Here is a 24,587-nt window from a genome sequence, read left to right as displayed (position 1 = left end):
TTACATATTCCATGACAATTGGGTAAAGGAAACTATGCTGGAAAAACTGCATTTTAGTCTGCACAACATAGTCCTTTCAGTGGTTTCCATTTCTGAAGTTCTGGTGATCTTGTTGCTGGTGATGCAGTGTTATCCGTCTAGTGTGGGCTGTCTTTTTGGCTGTGCTGAGGAGACTGTGTTATGTTGGCTCCTGGTCTTCTAAAGTTTTGTGTCTTTTTTGCTTTCTCTTTTCTCCCCCATGGCAAGACTATATGGACTACCTCACCATATTTCCTCCAAATTACTAGCCTTCTGCTACATTCAAGATGTGTTTTAATTTTAGGGGGTGTAGGAAAATTACAGAAATTGGGTTTGCTTTTTTAATAACAGTATTTGGTGCTGTAGAGGGACTTACAAGACACAGTGTAATTTTACGTCATGTTAAAAGCACATCAGTAAAGCATGTCTAATGACTTGATGCTATTTAAACTGGAATTTCAGAACATCACTACAGCTGTCATTTTTACATGCAAATGTATTCCCTTGAGGTTGAACAAGAAAAATCTATTAAATAGATTTTTTTCTACTTCTGCAGTAATTTTCAGTGCCCCTGCAGCCTGGTTAAAATATCACAAGGGAATTGAGTTTACTGTAAAAAACCAAAACTCTGTCTGTAAGCTTACCTTGTTTTCTAAAACCTTTTTAGGGATAAAACTTGATTTACAGTTTTTTAGAAATGCAAAGGCTGTTAGATAAACTATTTTCAAATGAGAGGCCCTCAGACTCTGAAGTGTTAACATGATGCTTTTTGAGCATTTTTATTGACATTTCCACACAGAGTGGTATTGATTTCCCTTGCTGCCAGAAGAAAACATTAAGTGTTCACAAAAGCAATCCTGCCATTTGCAATACATTGAAGTGGTGATCAGATGTATCTTTTTGAGAGGTGCTGAAAAGGTTGTTACCTTCTACACATATGTGCTGGTTTCCATGCCTAATAAATAGTCCTTACTTCCAGTGACTTGAATTGGCAAAATCGTTACTCCTCTGTCTTGCCTCTTCTCCCTGGCTCTGCCTGGGCAGAGCACTGAATGGGGGAGCAGCAGGAAGAAGTCCTGCACACCAGTGTGGTTTTCTTCCCTTACAGAGAGACTGTTCTTTGAGAGCAGGTAAATTCAGTTTAAAAAGAGTTTAAACTAGGTCCTTGTTCTGGCCCACTGCGGCTAAAGCACCTATGTTGTGCTGCAAAAAGGCAGAGCCAGTGATTCCTCCCCCCAGAGTGATGTACATTGTTCACTTGAATACATTCCTTAGTTGGACCAAAATTGCCTGCTTAAGGGGAACAATGATGGGCAACTGGGCTCAACACAGCTAGAAAAATATGATCTGAGTGAAAGGCATAATAAGCAGTAATAGTCCTTATTGCATTCAAGCCCAGGCTGAACAGGGCCTTGAACAACCTCATCTAGTGGGAGGTGTTGGAACTAGGTGATCTTAAGGTCCCTTCCAACCCAAGCCATTCTGTGATTCTAGGGTAGAAGCAGTTTGTGCTGCTCTGGTTGTTTGGGTTTTTAAGATAAATATATTAATATACCAGTTTGTGCTCTGGGCTGAAGCTGTGCCTGGGAAATTTTGTCATTATTCAAGTAGTTAAGTGCTTAATACTGACATAGAAGAAAAGTGTGGCATTCAAGTAAAGATTTTTATATAGAGAGTAAAACTACAGTTCCTATTCAATAGCGATTTTGGGGCTAACATTTACAGTGGTTTTACTGGTATAAATATCATGGCCAGAGTTACACACACATTCAGAAGCAGTAGGTTAGCCTTGTTTTAAAAAGAGACAGGAGAGGATACTTTCATTTGGAGTAAATTAAGGAATGTCTATTTTAATGTTCTTAGGTAGAAGACTAATTAAAATGCATCTGTAAATGTTTGTGGTAGTAAAATAATTTATGTAGATATATCTATAGAGAGTTAATCCCTTTGGTTAACTTAGTACACTGAAAGTATGAGTGTATTTGTCCATGTCTGTATGTGCATGATGTGATGTTCAACAGCGATTCCCCAGACAGTGCAGAATAAGGTTATTTTTAAAAAGGCAGTGTCTTTGATTGCATATACTTTTCTGAGAATGTTGTTGTCCCAAGTATTTGCAATCAGGAATGAGGAATGAATCTTTTATTTCTCTATGGATGCTGTTTTGCTTTGAAAGTTGAGACACTTTGTGTCGTTACATATCACTGTCTTTATAGACACTGTAATTGAAAGGGTTTAATTCTCCCTTTTGTTTTCTTTTTTTTTTTAAGTGTGCTTTTTCGACATGAGTCATCAGTGAGGTTTAGAGTGTTAGGAATTTACAGTGATAACAAGTAAGATGACAAATCAGCATCAGGAAAGCTCATGCCAGAAGCATCCCATCCCATGTCATGAGTGCTGTACTCCAAGGGAAACCTTCATCTTCTCAAACATGCCTTTCTGATGTGTGTGTGAGAAAGAGAAAAATGGAGTGCTTTTGTGAACAGTGATGGGTCTGGTTTATGTGTGGTAGTCCAGTTGGCTGTGAGTTTGGGATGTGTTCAGTGGTTTGGCACCAAATTTCAATTTCTTGAGCATGAAGCAGAACTTAGTATGAACAGAAGGAATTTAAAAACAAATCTGCAAAAATCAGTTACTTTATTGATGACACCAAATAGGAAGTGGTTCCATCTATGAAAAATACCGAAATTGTAATAGGAGCCTGGAATTCCTGTCTGAAATCCTGACAGCATTTAAAAATACTAAATGACTAGCTTCCCTGTAATCTGACATTTCAGAACTCTGAACAATAGCTTTTTTACACGTGTGTCCATGCTGCCAGCAGTGAGCTGTTTTTGCTTCAAAACCCTGCACTCCCAAATGTCCAGGCAGCAGTTTTAGGTAATAAGGTAATGGAGAAGAAGGGAAGAACAAGCCCTTACTGTAATCTGTCCTCTAGTGTGCAGGAGCCTGGGCTGAAATGTTGTTTCTGAATGATTTTTTGACACGGCCTCTGATCTGCCACAGATACACATTCATATGCAATACAGGAACTTGCCACTGATCATAAATCTGGCAGGTCCCAATGGAATGAGTGCTGTGGTGCGAAAGAGCCAGTCTTGTGGAGGAGTGAAGCCTTCTGTGCATGGTATGTATCTCTTTTTGTCCCCAGTTTTAAGCCCTTTTTTATTTCCTTTGCCGGTAGTATTTCCTTTGCTGTGTGGGTTTTGCATTCAAAGTGTAAGAACAGGAGAATGTTACCTGTGTGCTTTCAAGACAGAGTGAAAGTAGGCAGAGGTTCAGCTGCACTGTTTGCATGAGCACTAGGTTGAGAATGATGTTTAATATATCCCATAGGGTTGCAAATGTGAGACTGGCATTGCTGCTAGGAGATTTCAGCATGCCTGGTTAGAGAAGTGAGCTGAGAAAAGAGCAATCTTGTGCATGTTGTATCAGAAGGTATGATGCAATCTGCATGTGAACTTAAAGCAGTCACATGAAGTAGTTCTGTAGTCCTGCAAACAGACTAACCACTTTGTTCATGCCCTCTGCACTCCACCCCACCATCCTTTCATTACTTTGGCTGATACTTGCAAAGATTTCGCAGTTCTTTTTGGAGGGATAAGTTCACAGATAATACAAGAAACAATTTGTCAGTTGTTAAATTATTGCATATACTTTTTGTGCTTTTTTTGGCAATGCATATTAGAGCAGATGGAAGATAAAGTTATTTTTTTAACCCAGAGATGGGATCCACACTCATCTAAAGTAGGTTCTCATGCACAGAGACTGATACGCTCTTCCTGCAGGTCTGTCTGCAGCGCTGGTCTGTTGACTGTACTTCTACCCTTTCTCTAGGCTGCTTTGGAAAGTTGCTGTGGTCTGCAGAGTTGCTGTGGTCTATTTCCCCAGTGTTTTAGTGTTGCTGGGTCTGCTTTCTGGCCTGCACATTCCTGAAGGAAGGGAATAGGCTAAGGATTTTCCTGTGATCCTGCCTATTCCCTTGGCTGGTTGACCACCTGAGAAGAGTGGAAGGGTGGAAGGTAGTCCTGCTGGATGATAAGTTTGCAAACACCGAGACTACAGAGTGATACACTCATATTTATTTTTAGGATAAGATTAAATTGATACAAAATGTGGCCTAAAAAAGAGTCTTCAGATCTTTTGCACTAGCTCCTTGAGATAGATGTCCACATACAGATTTAGGGATTTAATCTCTGAAAGCTATCCATTTTGCATGCTCTGCCTTTAGAACTACTAGAAATGCCAGCAACATAAGTGTATCTCTCTAAGTATCTTTTAAATAATGACATTTGGAGGTGGGCTGTGTCTGTGATGCCTTTTTAAATACAAACCACAAGTTTTCATTTTCCATGTATCCATTTTCTCTTCCATTGTGCTTCAAAGGTTAGTATTCGTAGGATCATTCTGTCGCAGATGAGCTATTCAAACACTTCAGGTCACAAGCATAAGTGGGTTTCAGAAGTAAAAGAAATATTTCCCCCCCTGACTCATAAGCTGTAAGTCTTAATTACTCCGTTGCTGAGGGAGGCAAGTGCAACTGTGTTTTTCCAAACTAAGGGAAAATATGAAATGTAAATAACTACATTTTTTTTTTTACTTAAAATTCTGAGAATAAAAGCCTTAAGTGTAAGCACTCCATTTTTGCCCTGTTGCCTGCATCATAGCCATATGCTTTGGACCTATGGTATTCTGTTGAGCGTACAAGCGAAAGAAGAACCTTCTATTTAATCATGATTTTACTTATGAGGATGTTTCGGTTTACATGATTTAATCTTAAGAAGCTTAAAATCAGGAGTTTCAGCAGATGTGAATGAGCATTTCTATTGCTTGGTCCTTCCTTGAAAACCAGGAACGTTTGTTCATTGTTAATGTAGAGCAAAGAAGGCAAATTTCTTAAGTCCAGTATTATAAGTGGAAGAGTGGGTGTTTGCTTCATGCTCATGTAGCTGAAGCACTGATAGATTTCAGAGCTGGATGATGGGCTGCTTGTGCTGGTAGGGCATCTGGGTCTAAAGATGGACAGATGGTACCTTGCAAAGGATATGTGGCCTTTGCTTCCATGTAATTCCTGTGCCAATAAATGTGAGGCTTCATCCCAAGAACTAGCTGGTCGTGCAGTTAGGAACTTCTGCAGTCAGTCAGTGTCTCTCCTTTTGGGGGGGTGTTTGGAGTAGGATCTGCTTGTTTAGGTGATGGAGCAAGCTCTGTTAGCATTAGAGATGCTGCAACTCAGGAAAATGAGCTATAAAATGTAATTGTTCCTTTACATCATAAAAAGAATTGTTCATCCAAGTTCGACTCAGTCAGTCTGAAGGCACTGAAGATTGTAGAAGTTAAGCTGAGGAACACAGATCTTTACTGCCAGGCACTGGGGTAGGTGGAGGTCTTGAGTCACACAGGAACTCCTGTGGACACTACCATTAGTCTTCCTTGTGTGAGACAAGTTGCACAACCAGAAGTCTTATTTGGCTTAGATGTGAGCACTGAAGCATCCTCAAGAAGTTTTGCAAGGCCGGAAGGCAGGAGGAAGGGAAGTGTCCATGGACCCTGTGATGTTATTTTTAGAGATATTTTTGTACTCGAATCATAATATGTCATTTTGCTTAGACCGTGCAGATACTGTTCCACCACAAATGCTTTACACAGGCCTCCCTTGCTCAGTGCTGGAGTAGTGTTGAAGTCACATGGGTACTTATGTATAATAATCTTGATTCAACTCAGTTACGGTAAAGCTTTTAGTGCACTGAACAAATAGAGTATTATGAAATATTTTGATAAACTGTGTCACTAAGATTATGTGCTGTGCCTTGCAGACAGGGCAAGATTCAAGATTTGGGCAGTTAATTGTGTAATGGTATAATGGTATAATTATGACATAAAAATGTCATAATTATTTATATACACACACAGAGCCCTATCTTGATGTTTTCAGAAACTGTTGTCTGCCAATTTCAAGCTTCCCATCCTTGCAGTTTCTAAATTACAGATGTCATTACAGATGCAATGATTTTGGGTTTCTGACTTTATCATAAAGTATGAATGACTGCATTAAAGCTGCAGATGTGGTAGATTATGGGTAGGTTTAAATAGGGTTATTGCCATCAAGGAAAGAAAATACTACAGCTACTATTCCTAAAGGAAATAACCAAATAAAACAGTGATATTTTGCTTCATGTCAGGGTTGCTTTTAAGAAAGAAGAAAGTGCCATAGTTTTGTAATGAAATCATGATATTTGCTTTCCGTGCACAGTATTTGTGCTCTGCTAGGAGTGGTTTGATGCTTCACAGCAAATTCATTGGATAAAGAAAACTACATCCCGTGTCCTACCCAAAACACTCTCTGAGTTGTGTAAGGCTGAGTAAGAATCCTTTGCACTGATACGCTCCTGGTTTTTGTAGCGTGACTGTTTTCTGCCAGAGTCTGCTTTCTGAAACATGGACATTTTGCCATCTGAGGAAATGTATAACCATGATTGTTAACATTGCTCAATATTTTAAATTAGCCTGGAGAAAACAAAAAAGGAAAGTTGGACCTAAAAAACGCACTGAGCTTGTTTCTGAAGGAGGACCTTGAGTGAACTGTTAAAACCTTTTTTTTTTTTTCTTGTTGACACATTGGTAACATGGTGATGTAACTAAACACTCTCCGACTCTATGAGGACATACTCATCTCCTGTAAGCTCTGCGCTGGGTTATCCTCTGTGACATTAGCTTCACCAGCATGAGAAAACGAAGTCACACCACACAAAAGCAAAGCTCAGTCACCTCCTGACCTCACATTTCACACCGGCGTTTCTCACATGCAGAAACCAGGGATTTGAAGTTAATGAGCCTTGTGAGTGTTCAATGAATTTGGGATTAAGTTTTTAATCTTCTGTGCTGCAGGCAAGGGTTTGATTGCCACCTCTGGCTTCCCAGGCACGGTGTGCTGTAGCGAGAAGAGGGTGATGCTGTGTGTTAGCAATTTATACCAAAACAACTGATGCTAGGGCCCATATGCCAAATGCCTTAAAGAGACAACCCAAAAGATGCTCTCTGCCCTAAGCAAGTTATTTTTAAAACAGAAACAGATAGCTCTTTATAACAGTATTTTTACAAACTTGTCAATTTAAGGAAGTTACAGATGAGTTGGCGTAAGACCTTGTTCTCAAAAAAAGGTTCAGTGATACTATTGCAAATGGCTTCTAAAGTATGCAACAGTCTGCATGTTACACCAGGTGAAAGCAATTTTCTAAATAAAACATCACTGACACTACACTTTCTGCAAATCAGGACTGAGACAGTGAAGAGATAAGTTTCTGAGTTTTCTTCTGACTGCACTCCAGTGAACAGAGTGCCTGCAGAGCAGTAAGTGCTGGCTTTTTGGCAATTGGATATAAACTGGTTAACTGGAAATTAAATGTTTGTGCTATGAAATGTTTTTGCAATGAAATGCTTCTTGCAGCAGATACACAAGAGCTTCTCGGATGTATTTTTTTCAAAATAACATCTTGTTAATGAATAAAGCCATCCAGTGTGAATACAGATATAATCTAATCTGCTTGCTAGAGTGCTTTCATGCTAATTAATGCCACCACCTATATCCCAGTCTTACTTGTGCATTCATAACTGGAGTTACTGCATTACGCAGCATATGATTTTAACATTAAATAGTCTGTTGGAAATTAGTAGGAAAAAGGTCAAGAAATGCAAAAGCCATGTTCTATGTTCTCTTGATGATGCTGTATTTCCTAATTATAAGGTACAGATATTTAAAGAGCAACTAACCTGAGTCAGAAGGAAGTTTCAAGAGCTGTAGACAACTGCAGTTAAAAGTGACTAGCAGAGTTCTTTGCGCTTGGTTGTAGGCAGGTAACTTTTTTTCCTCCTGTAGCTTCTCAGGTGTTCACTTTTGTAGCTGATCTTTTAAATTTGTTACATGCAATTATCCATCATGGCAAGTACTAAAGGGACATTTGAAGATACAGGGATGAGTGTGTAGAACAACAAAAGAGGTGGGAAACATTGTAGCTTGGATTTTAGGTTGAGCATGGCTGTTAGAGTTATGCTAGAGTGACATATGGTCTTATTTGTTTATGTGCTAATTTAATGACATTTAGTGGGGGCTTTACTACTAAGTGTACCATATCTTCTATCCATCTCTTCCACCTCGATTTTTAAAGTCATGTAAAGAAACATATTTTTCTCAATATTTATTCATTAAGACTAGTCATGAAATATTCTAGTGAGGCACAGGTGTAAACCGTATTTTTTTCCCAGCCTTCCAATCCAATTTTTGAAGTATTCTTTTTCTTCCGTAAAAGAAAAAGCATGTACATACCTATATATGTATGCAGAAGTTCACTGTAATTCTGCAATGAGGTCCAGTTTATTCAGTTCAAATTCTTACAAGCTGCTACTCTCTGCTGCAAAGGACAAAGTAATCTTTACAAATGTGCTGGCCCATGGTTTTGCTGAGGGCTGTAGTGGCGTGGACTGATGGTGGGAGCCACCATGGCCACCACATGGCCAGCATCTCTGCGAGCATGATCTGTTGCTTCCAAATCCACTGCGTCAAAATGGGTTTGCAAGGTGCTTTTCTGGCTTTGGTGGTGGTGGTTTGGAAGGGGAGATGCCAAGACCTCTTTGCCATGGTGTGTGGAAGAGGAAAAGAATCCAGAAAGTTCAGGGCTGGCAAAATGCCTATGCTCCCTGAAGAAATGTCACTGTGAACACAAGATTGTAAGTGGTGTGGTTCTGGAGAGTTGTTCTGGGTGGCCCTTTTCATATTGACATTGCTTCTGTCTGCCTCAGGTTTGGCTGTAACTACTGCTTTTTTACGTGAACATTTGTCTTCTCCAGGTTAAACCTGCACTGGGCTGTTTTGGCTGGTGTACTGCAGTGCTGGGCAAAGCACTCCCTTGTAAAAATGCCGTACACATCAGCAGGGCAACCCTTGTGGGAGCTTATTCAGTACAACACTTTTGCTGTTTCCCCAGGTGAAATAGGAAATGCCAGTAACTGTGTCTGGAGCAGAGTGTGAGCTTTTGTTGGTACTGCAGTGCTGGTCACAAACTATATCAGGACACAGACACGTTAGACAGATGTCTTAGCATGCCTTGGGAGGGCTGCGGTGTTGTAACCCTTAGTGCTGATGGAATTTTTTCTTGTATGGAAAGCTGCAAAGCTTCAAATGCAATAAAACAAAATAAATGCTGAGGTAAGGACTCTAGTAGCTGGTACAGCTTACAGAGACAGGAGGGGCTCGCTTTGGTCTTCCTGCAAGGAGCTGCACACCTTTTACCTTCTGTATCAGCACCATTTCTTCTCAGAGGTGTTCTAACTGGTGGCAAAGCCCTGCTACAGGACCATGCATGAGTGTGCTGGCATTTCAGACCGTGTGTTACGGAGGGCTGATGGAGATGTAAGGCTGGAGTCTGGAACTACAGCTGCATTTTGGGGTTGCATCTTCCAAACCACCAAGAAGTCAACACGCCGCATAAGGTGTGTGTTTGAAATGCAGGCCTTGTGTGCTCTTGGAAAAAGCCCTAGAGAAAGAAATATCAGAAACAGCAGAGAGCTGCTGAACAAGCCAGTGCAAGCCCTTCAGCTTTTATTCCTCAAGCTCTTTTTCTCCTCCCCTTGATATGTTTAAATTTCTAAATTCCTTTGTGCTTCTCAAACAAAAAAGCTTAATTCAAATTATTTTAATTGTTTAGCATCAAACAGAAATTTAATGTAGGTGTAACTATTTTCTGTTTAATGTGAGGTGTAATATGAATGCTGTAGATACGTAGCTTCCATCCATCAGCTTGGCAAAGTCCATCCTCCAGGTCTGTCAGCTGCAGTGGAAGTTGGTTATCATCTTGGTGTGGTAAAAATGAGACTGTAAGATCTGTCATAATACATGAAGTGTCTTTTTCCCAAGAAAGGAAAAGAGTCATGCCATAAAAGAATATTTCACACCATATGGGCTGTTACAGGACAATGCAGTGATTTAAGCTAGATCCTCTGGTTGGATGGAACAGAAAGCACGCATGAAACCTCTTTGTGCTAGCACTAATGCCTGAAAAGTGCTGGTATTTCTGTCTGAGGTTGTTAGAAGGACTGACAGGGTGCATTATGATGTATCAGCCTGTTTGAACTGCTGGTAAGATCGAATAGTTGGGAAATGAGGTCATAGCCTGGCCATGCAGAAGGACCAGTGTGGTCCCTGCAGCCCTTACCTCCCAGCTTAGAAGCAGGATGTTTGGGAGGTTTCAGTCGACAAAGACAAGTGTTTCTGTATGAAATGAGCTTTTCCCTTAAAATTTTTGAAAACTATCTATCAGAGATACAAAATGTAGGAATGAAAATAAGATGTTTGTGTCATAGTCCCAGAGCATTATCAGTGACAGGACTCATTTTGTGATTAGTTGCATTTCTTCAGAGGAGCGTGTGATACTCTCTAATTGAAATATTAATAGCAGATAATGGTGCTATAGAATGGTGGTCTCTCATATGGAGACACGCTTTGAGAGTTTTTAATCTGTGTGGTAACTCTGCATATTAACATTTTTTTATAATTTTGATGAAGAGCAATTATAAAGCTTGCACAGTAGCTGCTCTTTTTTAACTAATTCCCCGAGTCCTGTGGATCTGCATTAGATTGATGGCCTATAAAATTTCATTCGAAAGTAAGTCTTTGACTGAGGGATAAAAACATCTAATCTTTAAAAAAAAATCTTTCCAAACAGTTTGCTGCCTCTGTTGCAAAGCAGCCGACTTCCTTGTGAAAAATTTGGTGCATGTTTTATGAGGAACAAGAAAGATGAAAATGGAAAGAAAATTTGTGAGTATGAGATCACTTCAGCACGTGTTCAGAAAGAGGAGTCTGTAAAGAAATCAGTCTTTTCCTAGGAAAGAACTGTCTTGAGAGAGTTAGGAAATTATGTATAGTATAGTTGAGACCTTTCTGTACTTGCACTTTCATTCTCCATTTGAAAACCCTGACCTGCTAGTGTTAGCAAAGAGAAGAATGAATAAAACTCCATCTTGAGAAAACAAATGCAGCTGTCTTGAAGACAAAACATGTACATGCCTTTTGACTTTCTCATTTCAAGTTAGAATGGATTTTTAAGCAGTTTTGTGTTCAGAAAGTAGTTCCATCCAGAGGCTCAGGGGGCTTTAGTGGAACTCCCATCTTTATAAAGGAAATAATTAACACTACCCCTAACGCTATCTTCCATCATGAATTTGTGCTTCTGGAAGCTGGACTGTGGCCCTGGTCGGTGGCACGTGGCAGTGGAGCATTGAACAGCTCAGAGCCCTGGGCCGCTGGGGCATCAACCTCAGGCACCACCCCAAGCTGGGCAGCTACCTCTATGTTGAGGCTATTTTCCATCTTTTTTACTAAACCAGTAGCACCTGAAGGTTATCTCACATTAATGTCGATGCTGTAATGGTTTCTGATCGTTAGTTGCTTCTGAAGATTATTAAATATGGAAATGTGATTTTTAACATTTTGTATTTTAATTAATTGCAAATATCTCAGGGTAGCTTTAAGTAACGATTGGTTCATGTGCTGTGCTTCCTGTTAACTAAATTTTTCCCAATAATCTCTAATCACCTTGTACCGCTCTTCCTGATTCTGATTACTGGAGCTTTATATATAATAATAATCACTTCATTTCACAAGTGATTACACCATTTTCTGAAGTGAGGTACTCCAGAAACTTTCAAATACCTTTTAAGTTCTGTATACCAACTCATGACTTCTGTTTGCTTCTTTATGTTAGATGGAAATACTGTCACGCTGAAGCCACGGGAGGCAAAGGGGTCTGCTAAGTGGCAGCAGAGCATTTTGTTGGCTGGAAGATTCAGATCTGAATGTGACCTTCATCTGGATGCTCTCAATCTTGATTGGGATATGGAAATTACATTCTGTGTCTCTGTAAAGAGAGGAGATGCAGCTTAAACTACTCTTAATGATCTTGCTGACTTTTTTTTTTCCTTCCCCCCCTTCCCTATGAATCTAATATAGTAAGGGAATATTTAAAGAATAGACTTTTCTGATTGCCCGGCTGTATCTCTCCATCTGCTCTCTGAGCAAGGAAGTGATGGAATGATTAATTCAATCTTTTAATAGCATGTGGTCAGAATAAGATGTGTTGAAATTTACAAGCAGTAAAAGTAGAAGCTGTAAGATAATGTTGGGGTTGTGGTACAATATCCTGTTTGGTCTAGGAATATGCTAATACTGTAGATACTGTTTTGAAAATTAAAAATAAAACATTTGGTCTTTTGAAAAGTAGAGCTCATAGTGCAAAGTATAAATTGTTTTCTGTTGGCTTTTTAAGTCCTGTGGTGAGATGCTAAAAAGTAGGTGGCCATATTTTGCTTTTTGTTTGGGTTTCCAGTTTGACCAGAAATGAAGAAATCACTCTTTGCTTCAGTTTCTGCATATGAAAGACCCGATGAATCATAGAATCATAGAGTGGAAAAGACATCTTTTAAATACCTGCAGGGGTGGTGACTCAACCACTTTCCTGGGCAGTCTATTCCAATGCTTGGCTACTCTTTTGGTGAAAAGATTTTTCCTAATACCCAATCGAAACCTCCCTTGGAGCAGCTTGTGGCCATTTCCTCTTGTCTTAGCGCTTGTTACTTGGGAGACCAACCCTCACCTCACTACAACCTCCTTTCAGGTAGTTGTAGAGAGTGTTAAGGCCCCCTGTGAGCCTTCTCCAGACTAAACACCCCAGTTCCCTCAGCTGTTCCTCATAAGATTTGTGCTCCAGACCCTTCACCAACTTCATTGCCCTTCTTTGGACCCACTGCAGTACCTCAATGTCTCTCTTGTAGTGAGGGGGCCAGAACTGAACACAGAATTTGAGGTGCAGCCTCACCAGTGCTCAGTACAAGGGGATGATCACTGTCCTATTCCTGTTGGGCACACTATTTCTGATACAGGCCAGGATGGTGTTTGCCTTCTTGGCCGCCTGGGCACAAGTTGGCTCATGTTCAGCTGGCTGTTGACCAACAACCCTGGGTCCTTTTCTGCTGAGCAGCTTTCCAGTTTGGAGAGTGGACAATCTTTGGTTCTTGATACAGAATGAAAAAAAAAAGATTGTCTGATGTCTCTTAACTTCTGTAGGATGGGAAAATTCATTCTGCAGGTACTAGACTATGCAGAGCTATTTCCATTACGCCAATTTAAATCTCCTGGGATGAGCTCCTCTTTTTCATCTCTTATTTCACAACAGGAAAAAAGTATAATTACAAGGTGACATGACTTGAAGAGCATTGGGAAGTTTTACATAAAATGGCATTGCCTGAGGTATTGCACAGTTACATTTGCCCAGAGGGAGGGAGTATGGGAGTAATTATCTGTAAATCTGTTCAAAAGATAACCAGATGCTTCTTTTTTTGATTTAAAGATACACCTGTATATCACTTCCCTATCTTAACTGTGACTGGAGTGAAAGAGAAGAAAGCCAAAGAGTAACATTTAATAGGTAAATGTATAAAAGGAATGAAAGATAAGCAGGGCAGAAAATACACAGCGAATGGAAATACATCCTTCTTTATTCTTGTGATAGTATTTTCCCATGTAAGAAATCATATGGGTAGATGGATCCTTTAAATATATGTATATGTAGAGAATTGTTACGTTCTTCTTGGAGCTAGTGTTGAGTTACTTCTCCTGGTATTTTTAACAAGTTCAGTAATCAGGCTGTGGCTATCCAGTATACAGGGAGTTGCTGCGATTTCTTCATATTATTGCATCAGCTGTCTTGCCCTTGTTTCACAGATGCCTATGTTACATTTTTGAGAAGTGCTTTTATGAGTGAAGCCAGGACTGCTCATGAATAGATCACCTGGACTGAGCCAAACAAGCACCATGCCTTTCAACTGCTGCTTTTTTTCAGAGTGCGGTGGTGTCCCACATGCCTCTTGTACTGTATAACATTATGAGAGCTGTATGGCAGCAAAGCCCTCCCCTCCTAGTGAAGGTGGCCTTCCGTGGCCTCATCTGAGTCCCTAGTTGGCATCTGTCCCCAAAGCAAAATAATTGCTTAGTGGAGCAAAATATACTGTGTGTGGTGTAAGGCTAGTGGATAGTCCAGTGCCAAATACTCTTGCACAAGTTTGTCAATATGTGGTATCAGCCTTTGACTGAAACACTCTTATTCCTTGAGAAATTGAGTGTTTCTCCAGCAAAAAAACCTGGCTCAAACCAGGAATAACAAGGATATTAAGGTAAGGGCTAACCTGTGATGGCAGAAATTGCTTGATGCCTGTTTGGAACTTGAAGAGTTGTAATGTCCCTAATAAAATCTGTAGTTGTAGATCTAAGGCAACTTTTCCATCTCTTATTCCTTTCTGCCTCTGTCTTCCTTCTCCCACCTCATCCCCTCCCAGGTTTCAAGTGCTCTCCTATTCCTACACATTTGGCAAGGAACTTTGCTCCCAGAGCAGATTGTGGGCAAGCACAATGATGAATTTTTAGCAGATTTTTTAATAGTGCACTGTGGTATTTCCCAACTGTCTGATTTGTATAATGGTGTGTTCAATCTATCTATTTGGCATTTGTAAAAATTCGATTCAAATCTCTTACCTTTAGATGAGTTTTGGCTAAAGGAACAAAGTACCTGAGAACAGCAAACATGGCCAGAAGTGAGATTTAGGACTCGGGAACTGCACCCTCCCTTCTACTTTTTGCTTTGTTTTACCCTAGGGCCACTCCATATTTGTTGGGATCAAATTTCCTAGTATCTCTGTCAAAATCAGCCTGAACTGATTTTACTTTTACTGAAGCTTGTAAAAAGCTCTGATACATCCTTCATCAAACTGTTTTTCAATGCAGCCTTGTTTCCCATTATCTTAGAGAAAGCCAATTCAGAAATGGAAAGAAAACTTCCCAGATAAACCATCCTCTTTAGTTTGCTCTGTTCTCAGCCTCTTCCTTCTCTTGGGGCAACATTCAGCTGCTTTTGGTGTGACCAGTGAGCCCGATGCAGAAGGTCTGTGCAGTCAGAGCGAAGACAGCATAAATCAGTTTGGAAAATTGCCATCTATATTGCTTCTGTTATCTTTTTTTCTGTGCAGCCCTCTGCCAAGTCTAGCAGCATCACAAGATCCAGGTTCAGTATTACTGAGGATCCTATTTGACAAATAAACGAAAAGTACTCAGGCTCCAGTTGAAAGATGTGTGAAAATGCGGCTTCCCTTGGCTCTTGTAAACAAGGTGGGACTTCCTAACTTGCGAGTACTCCAGTCATACACTCCAGAAAACGGAGCACTGAAAATATGTGTGCAAATGCAGAGAAAATGTGGGGTTTTTGATTACTTTGGCAGTAGCTGTAGCTTACCTTTGTACTAATCTGTGGTTACAGTGCTTTGATTTACACCATCTTCACCTCCCCCCCAAGAAACCATGGCTAATTTGCATCAGTATGTAGAAGGAGACAAAGGTGTCTGTGCAGGTTTCCTTGCTGGACCTTTCTTTGCCTTGAGGACAAGGTGGCAATGTCCTCAACAAATGGACCATTCAGAGATTTATGATTATTATTAATTGATATTAAATTGTTTGGAGTTGTCAGCTAAATACTTGGAAGTAGGGGGGAAGGTGAAGGCAGGGGAAAGGGGTTTGAAGCACTCTAAAACAACCCCTTCTTGACCAAAAAGCTTCTTCCTGTGTCTTTGAGAATCTAACACTCACTTCTGCTTCCCTTCCCACACCCTGCCTTCCACACATACTTCTCCCTTTATCTATATTTATCCTGTCTTTCCAAGAATCACTAGAAGAAATGCAGATAGGTGTGTCATGCAAATGAAATTTTTAGTGCAGCTTCCCACCCCCCTTCCCATTATTGCTAGAGAGATCTCTTATCAAAGGACTTTGATTTCTGAGTGCCAACAAATGTTGCTCTAAAAAGCTACCTTATTTAGGGTATTGTTATTTTTCTTTAGGCCTCTCCCTCCTCCCCCCCAAAAAAAAGTTTCTTTCAGTACTGTAATGATGGCATCATAACTTTCTTCTTACTACTGCACCAGTTTATCTTGCATCTTTTATAAAATGTGATTCCTTTCACTATAGTTAAGTCTTGCTGTGGATACTGGGACTCCAAGCTTGTGATATTGAACTCTCATAGTGGTTGTTGCTATGTAATTCCTCCCAAGGCTCCCCAGTGTGTTCATGAGATGAAAAATAAGGGGAGGAGGAGCTATTCTGCTTATTAATCCTTTGTGGTATAGCTTTCCCATGTGTTAAATGAGATCTCTGGGGATGAGTCCTGGAATCAGTTTTGGGGAATTGTATCTCTGGCTTCTGTGAAGGGCTTGTCATCTTGCCTGCAAATGTTACCACTTCTTTCTAAGCAAGCTGGCATGCTTGTCAAAAAGCTAAACAAATGTTATAAACTTACAGCAGGATTAAATTAGGGTAGGGCTTATTTTAGTTATTTTCACTGGCAATTAGAAAAAAACAAACTTCATTAGTCTGGCTCAGCAGATGTTTGCAGCTAACCCTGAAGAGATACCACTTGTTCCTTTGTTGATGAGGTTGGGAAGGGATGGGGATGCACATTAGCTCTTTAGCTGGGTGAACACACTGCTTTGCTGGTTGGCGTAGATGCTGACTCCCCTGCTTTTGTGTCATTTGCTGCCTTGCTACACCTGGTCATTTGTCTAGGCTTGCTGGGTATGTGGTACCTTGGCTCGAGTTACGGCACTGGTTGGGTTCTCAAGTGTCCAGGCAGCCCAGACAACCTGCTGCCACTAGTCCAGGGACTGCCCATGCTGTGTGTGTGTGAAAGCTCTGCTGTATTGGGGAAACGTCTGCTTCAAAGGGCAAGGCTGTGCATGCGTTCCCATGGATATCCCATCCTGAAATACAGGGGATGGAGCTATGAATCTCATAGGTATTTCATAGCTATTCTATGAATTTCCATCATTGGCAAGTGCAAGTTACTATTTGTTGGCTCGTTGTCACGCAGCATTTTAGGACCCATGTGCACCTTGTGCAGTGGTTAAACAAGAAACTTGGTCTTACGGATGCCAGGGGTTTGCTGTGGTTTAGTGAACGGTTATTAACAATCCATCTTCCCTATTGGTGGCTGTGTGGGAGGCTTCTTAAATTAGGTCTTCCCTTGGCTGCTGAAATTCTTACAGCCATCTGGCTGCTGCTGTTCCATTAATAGCACCTTGAGATCCTGTGCGTTTGTAGGGTAAGGGACACATTTCCATGGTTTGTTTCTCCTGCTGTTCTGGTTCTTCAACACCTTTCACTTCCCATGAGTAACTCCAGGGACAACCTGTCTCCAGTACCTCCGTTTCCTCGTGATTACCGATTTTCACTTTGCAGAAGTAAAGTAAGACAAAAGCCAGGAGGCTTATCGCCTGGCTGGTGCAGAATTCCAGTTGTGCTTGGAAACAGATGCTCTCCCTGGCAAAATAAATCTTCCTTACACAACACATCCCTTGAGTTAAGGTACATTGGAGCAGTTGGTCATGTGCCAGTGGATCTGCATGTGTGCATGACAGTTGTTCAGCAGCAGAAGGTCTGATGACCTCAGCTGTTGAAACCAACAGGATACCTTTTCACAGAAGGACAAGTCAGGCTGGTTACCACCTACCTGTTTTCCAGATTTAAAGGCCTTCAATCTTGATTGCATATCGATGGTAGGAGCATGGTAGGAAGCAGCAGAGGCAAAAAAGATTTTGGTGTGCAAATTTGGGAAGACCATTTGCATTTGAAAGATCATCTGCACAGGCTTAGGTCATACAACCTTTCTTCTGGTGAAAGTAAAGAAAATAAATAGCAAGATTGCATGGTTTATTCCTCAGGACTTGAGTGCCTGACATTGTCTTCTGTTAAGATAGTCCTGGAGTGACTTTTTGAGTCTGAACCCCATTTGCTTGGTCTCTGCCAAAACAGAAGTTTATGGAGATGTTGCTTTAAGGCTCATACAAAAGGCTGTTTCTGAAAGCTACATGGTTCCTCCAATGGTCTACTGATTGCCTCTCAGAGTAGCAAATGAATTACTTTTGTACATCTGCTTTGAAAGGGATCTTAATATCTAGAATCTCAGTATTACCACAGTATAAATCAGGGAAAAAGAGCCAAGAGTATTTTGTGATAAGAAAAACGACAGTAATTCAGTGGTAGACAGAGCTATATGAATTCTTCAGCTAACTAGAAGAACTCGATTGTGCCTTGTCCTGTGGTGCTTGATGAGGACTGACAATTACAGTTTGCCCTCTCTTTCTCACTCAGTGTTGCTATACAGGAACAGCTCCAAACTTGGCTCTTGTTATTCTATCATCAAACTAAATATTCATTGGGGCTTTTTTTTTCTCCTTTTTTTTTTTCCATCTGTGGTTCTGCCAGTTCCCTTTGGGTGTCAAATTTGCATGCAAATTATTCAGCTATAGGAGGAGGGAAAAAAATAACTGTTAGGATTTGTCTGCAGAGGTCTCTTCATCACAAATAGCACCAAAGTCTCAGCACCGAGTGCCCAGTTCAGGAGGTGCTAGCAGGACTCAGTGTGGCACCTCTTGGGTGGCCCCTCTGACCAGCTCTTCAGATGCCTTTGGCGATGCCCATCTTTTTTCCCTGATAACGAGTGGAGACTGATTCAGATAATTCAATTCTGCCTTTTGCCTTTAATGTCTTAGAAAGAGGGTTTAATGAAGAGACTAATATAAAGATATTATATTTTAATGTCCACAACTCATAATGTTCCATGATGCAGATGTTAAATTTATAGGGTAGGACATATAGCTTTGTAAAAAAATCACATGTAATTTTAATTTCTTTTAATAAACTTTTAATACTTCTTTTTTTTTTTGTTGTTGTTGTGTTTAGCCTCAGGCTGTGTTGTACAGACACAGAATACCAAAGCAAGCAACTGTAAGGGGAGTTCTGAGGTTTTCATTGTGTTCATACTCAATGCATTTCTGCAAAGAAGAAAGTTTAACACCTCTGTTTTGATTTGGCTACTTTACTTATGCCCATCCCTACCCCAGAGTTGAGATTTTGCCAGCAGGAACTGGTCATTGATATGGAAGTGGTTGTTGATATGGGTCTGCAGTCTGTTTTATTTCTCTGTGGTTTTGACAGTTGCAGAGGCACCTTGACAGCCCTGGAAAATCAGTATTTTTAAAAACCACAGAATTGAATCATAGAATCATAGAGTCATAGAATAGTTAGGGTTGGAAAGAGCCTTAAGATCATCAAGTTCCAAACCCCCTGCCATGGGCAGGGACACCTCACACTAAAGCCACTCAAGCCTTCGTCCAACCTGGCCTTGAACCCTGCCAGGGATGGAGCATTCACGACCTCCCTGGGCAGCCCATTCCAGTACCTCACCACCCTCACAGTAAAGAATTTCTTCCTTATATCCGATCTAAATCTCCCCTGTTTAAGTTTTAACCCATTACCCCTTTATTTATTTATGTACCCATTACCCCTTTATTGCCTTAAATTCTTCGTGGCTTTGTGTAAAGATGTCTCTGTACATGGAAGCTATTTCAGATTAAGTAGAAGTATATTTTAAAAGGTGATAATTATTTTTAAATAGTTTCGTATCTGGTCATATTTATTATAGAATAAATCTGCCTTATTTTTCTGCTTCAGCTTAACCCATTTGTGAGCTAGACAGGCTTATTTCTTCCAAATACATTTGAATGCAGGTAGAACCTGCAGCCTGGGAGTAGCCCTCAGACTTTGGTGTGATAAAGCAGCATTGAAGGGCTGCAGGCTGGTTTCTTTGAACACAAAGGGAAATTAACAGCTAGTGCTTGGTCAGGAGATTTTCATTAGCACCAGGGCTGTACAGTTCTCCTGTCCCACAGTGATAGCACTGGCATTACGCCTCTCTAGCTGAGATCAGTATCTACCTGCTTACTAGCAGCAGAAGCAGAGAGGGAGCTGGGGTGTTTTAAACGAGGTGCAAGAAGTGCCAGAGGGAGCCTCCCCTGTGTGACTGAGCCTGTGGATCCCCACTGCCTTCTGCCTGGGAGCTCCCAGCCTCCAGCCATTCTCCACTCAACCTCTTGCACCAAATAAACCAGTATCTGCTGTAAATCCATGCTGAGCCCGGGTCTACTTTAAAGTTTGACGTCGGGCTTCATCATGGGAGAGGTGTTTTCACACTGAAAAGGTGGGGGTTTCACAAACTCTACCCAGAGGTGGAGTTCTAGTGAGAACAGGGCACCAGTAAACTGCCTTTCACTGTGGTTGTCACTGGCTTACACACCCAGCCTGGATTAAATCCTGCCACTTTCATTGATGTAAGAACTCGTAGTGAGAATCGTGAAGGTTCATTTTACATTAAGGCATCTGTCTTGCTGGAAACAGTGCACCTTTTCTAATGCTTAGAATTAATTTAAGAGTAATAAAAATAAAAACTAAGAATTAACTGAGGGTTAGTTTTTTTTAGTTGGTTTGTTTTTGTCTCTCCTCCCAAAAAAGAAGATGTTTTCCTTTTTGTGTTTCTCACTGTGGCTAACACTAGCCGATATGCTGGGATGTGATATGCAGTATTGTGTCTATTCAAAATCATGCTATGTGGAAGCTGTGTACTGTACTGTTGTAAATAAAATAGATACTGTCCATTTTCCATGTGTCTGCAGCACTCATTTCTCCCCACCTGGATGCTTTCTTAGGTCCTTGGAGCTAGCTGCTCAGACAGGCCTGTTTTAAAACTCTCTGTAATGCAAGATCTCAGTGAGGGCACTTCTGCAGTGGAGTCTGTCCATCTGTCATGCTTTTCATTGCAAGTTGTTAATGTACGTGATTTGGGTGGCCATTGGGACCAAAAATTGTCCTTTTCTTTACAGCCCTCATGGGCACTGTCTTTCACTGTCCTCTGCTATGCACTATTTCATTACAGCGATACCTGTTATTGCTTTGCTTTTCTGACTTCACCTTTTTCCTTCATGCTGTTTTCCCTTCCCCAGTCCTGAATTCTTTTTCTCATTTTCTTGCATTCATTTTCTTCTAAGCAAATTAATTTTGCACTAAAATGTCACTTCTTATTCAATAGGTATGTAGAGGGGTGCAGAAATGGAAATGAGTGGCAGCACCTGTATGCAACATGTGAAATCCAAATGTCAGGTTGGCGATGTGGTGAGAGGGGAGGAAACAGGAGGAGGAGAGAGTGCTCAGCCAAAAGGAAAGCAATTTCTCTCAAGGAATTCTTTTTGTTAGAATATGTATTTTTTTTCAGCTATAGAGAAATAAACAAAAATTGAAATGACTTTGTTTCATTTTTTCTATAGTTTCTATGCCCTAGTGCACAGGTGAAATGTGATGAAAAATAAATTTCATTGGGAGGGAGGACACTGGGGAGGAAGCAAATTGTTCAACTCTTACCATGTCAGTAGAATTTTCAATGTAGTTTATGATTGGATTAATTAAATTTTAAAATAAAATTACTTAGTAGACTTTAGCTGATGTGTTTGCCTTCTAGATGGCATTTTCTTTACAAGTAAATACGTAGTTGCCACATGCAAAGTTTACACATGTATCTGAAAGGCCAGAAATCGCCTTTTGTGCTTTAACACCAAGGCAATGCCAGTACTCCTTGTGTGGATTTAAAGCTGTTCCACCCCTCAGGAGAGGCCTCAGAATATCTCTTGCAGCATGGACTCAGCTGAATGAAGAGGTATTTGTTTTGCAAGAGTTTGTTTTTCATAGTCTTGAACTTTTTGAGCTAATTAAGCCTCAAAAAGCTGTTTGTTTCAGTTTATCTGCCATCTTGCAAAGAATATTGCCCTGTTCCTGGCTGAGACCTGTCTCCTTTCAACACACCTTTGGTACAAGGCAGTGGGTTTGTATTTTCGTGTGGTCTGAAATGCTGAACAGTGGGCACATACTGCTTCCCCTTTACATGAATGCAAATCATTCAAGCAGTGATTTTTCACTCCGTGGTTGAAAAGAATTGAGATTATGTGTCCTTGCCAAATTTCAAGTGTATCTGGTCACGCTGAAGCACAGGGGCTCTTCACATAGAGGTGACAACAACTTGTTTCGCTCTGAGAACATCCTCTTCAAAATCTTTTATTTCCTGACTGCATTTTCAAAACCTGCAAAAACTCCCTTTCTTTTTTTTTTCCCCCTCCACTGACAGAGAACAGGCCAGGAAAACATAATCTAAAAATGCCAAGACTGATAAAGTAATAAGCAATTAAAAATACTACCCAGAGCGAACAATTTACCCAAGTAATTACTGTCAGGTTGAGCTTCAATTTCTAAGTTTAACTCTTGAAGAAAATGAGGACATTTTACTTAGAGTTTATTATGAGAAATATTTGTGGTGGAAATTGCAGCACTGCTTATAACCAAACCAAAGTTCTTTAACAAGGCTCTCAGTGATGTTTTACTTAGCTGGAATTATATATATTAGGACACCTACATGTGTGAATATCACTGTAATAGGAATTAACTTTTAAATACTTGAAAACAATTCTCACTGCATGGATGGGAAGAATCCTGTTGTTACCTGAAGAGAGCAGAAATTCATGTTGAATTGTGCTGCAAAGAACTATGTATTTCAAAAAGGTAATATCTGGGTCCTTTTTGAAGTTGCTGTGAAGAAAGCAGCTTGTATCAGCACTAGTTCTATGTTTTATAACAATATAAAATATGAGCTAGTGTTGTACAACAAAGCAATCCCCTAAAAACCTAGAAATCAAAATAGAAAGTCCTTTGATAGATGAAAGCCGACATCTTTTTGACATTTGTTATTTATAACATTGCCTACGGACACTGCACCACGGTAAAGTGAAGTACTCGGCGCCGTTTTCCTTGTCCAAATACCTAGCAGCTTCTTCTAAAAAGCAAATAGAAATTCACCTTGGACACCTGAAAACACTCAGTGCTTCACATGAAAGATTCACTACCTCATCAAAAGATCATATTTGATATTTGACCTAATTCATGCCTTCCCCGAGCAGCTACATTAAAATGCTTTTGCTCTCCTCTTGCAGGAGGGCTCCCTCTGTCTTGGAGGGATGCATTGGGCAGCCTGCAGTCGGGATGGTGGCCACTCTGCCAGGACTGTCCCAGCCTCTTTATAGCTCACTTGGGGGTCCAAGGCCTGACTGGGGATTCAGGATAGACAAGCTATAGCCCCTAGCAGAGGGAGCTTGGAGAGTGTGCCCTACCCACTGGCTGTGTGTTGCCAAAGAAAAAGGGGTGCTTGTTGGGGCACTGGGGATGCTAGCTCTTGTGGGAGAGAGCTGAGGTGGTTGGGAAAAGCAGTTCGGGTTTTTCATGCAAAAAATTATCCCCTCCTTTCTCTGGGGGCCAGGACTGGACTTTATGATCCTAAAGGTCTTTTCCAACCCAGTTGATTCCATTATTCTATGATTTTCTACAGGGAGAGTGCTCAGTTATGCAGGTAAATTACAGCATTTGGCTCCTGCCCTTCAGATACATCATCTTTGACTGAGCCCTTTGCTGTTTCTCCTGTGTTACTGGTAGGGGCCTGTTCTTCATCTTTCCTCATTCAAGAAGTTTTCAGGACATCATGCTACTGATTGAGGTTGTTTCCCTGTGTGCATGGAGTAAACCATCTCTGAGCTGACTTGCATCAGCAGTCACCTTGCTCTGTAACAAAGTTAAGGGGAACAATTTAAAGGACATTTTACTGCAGGATGACGAAATGCATGCAAATAGAAACAAAAAACTTTCTGATCTGACTGTCTTTCGTGTCATCTTTCCTGAGCTCAAGTCTTTCCTGAACTGTTAATATTGGAAAATTATAGCACAGTAAATAATGGCGAATGCTCACTAGTTTTTATTTCTATGCAGTTTGTTTCTGACATTGATTGCTAGCCTGGCTTGAGTAGTCTGCTAAGTGTACACCTCTTTAAAGTACATTTTAGCTTCTTTATAGTGTTACTATTGTGAATTAAACTTGTGTTATTTCTTTTTCTTCATATAGTTTTCCCTACGCAAAATGGAAAGGTTGCTATAGTGACTGGAGGTGCCAAAGGAATTGGTTACCAAACTGTGAAGCATTTGGCAAGGCTTGGCATGCATGTTATAATAGGTAAAGTAATTGGTTTATTAATATATTTTTTGTTTTAGAAAGTAACTTTTTTTCTCTTAGAGAGTATTTTCTTTCCAGCATAAGTAAAGATATGGAAGGGTAAGTGAGGGATTTGCTAGCATTTAGATCAAATAATTATTTGATTTATGTTTTGTTTTGCAAGGTCTTCAAGAAAAGTAGACAGTTGTTTGTTTGTTGTTTTTTTTCCTGCTGAACTTGGAAGAGTTGGGCTACATTATTTACTTATGTAAGAAGTAAGCAACTTTACTTATTAAGAAGTAAGCAACAAGGTCATGAAAAAATCTTAAAAATATGGGTATTTAAAAAATATTTATTGTCTTGTTACTGAGGATGGACTACAGCATTAGGGTCCACATGTTCCTTAAGAGGAAAACTAATGAAAGCCTTGAATATTCCAGTCATAGTGGGGGATGATTTGTGTTATAAGAGCAGAAGAAGTCCTGAGAATTTCTTCCATGTACAAATTGAACATTTACATCTGTTTGTCACTGTTGGTGGCCTTTGTAGGGAAGGCAAGGAGAT

At 40.4% G+C, this 24,587-nt stretch overlaps 1 protein-coding gene across 4 annotated transcripts in view; it reads left to right on the top strand.

Annotated features, from left to right (window-relative positions):
• DHRSX (dehydrogenase/reductase X-linked) overlaps positions 1 to 24,587 on the top strand; it is a 161,530-nt gene that overhangs the window by 13,486 nt on the left and 123,457 nt on the right. For 3 of the 4 annotated variants that reach the window (XM_034060098.1, XM_034060096.1, XM_034060097.1), the window contains exon 2: positions 23,937 to 24,044. The exons of the other annotated variant lie outside the window; for it this stretch is intronic. In XM_034060098.1, the coding sequence (XP_033915989.1) occupies positions 23,937 to 24,044 (108 nt within the window). The remainder of the gene's footprint in view (positions 1 to 23,936; positions 24,045 to 24,587) is intronic. 4 annotated transcript variants of the gene reach the window in all.

The sequence above is a fragment of the Melopsittacus undulatus genome, chromosome 2, assembly GCF_012275295.1.
Source record: "Melopsittacus undulatus isolate bMelUnd1 chromosome 2, bMelUnd1.mat.Z, whole genome shotgun sequence".
NCBI lineage: Eukaryota > Metazoa > Chordata > Aves > Psittaciformes > Psittaculidae > Melopsittacus > Melopsittacus undulatus.
The sequence above is the reverse complement of the archived record's forward strand: the minus strand, read 5'-3'. Positions and strand labels throughout refer to the sequence as shown.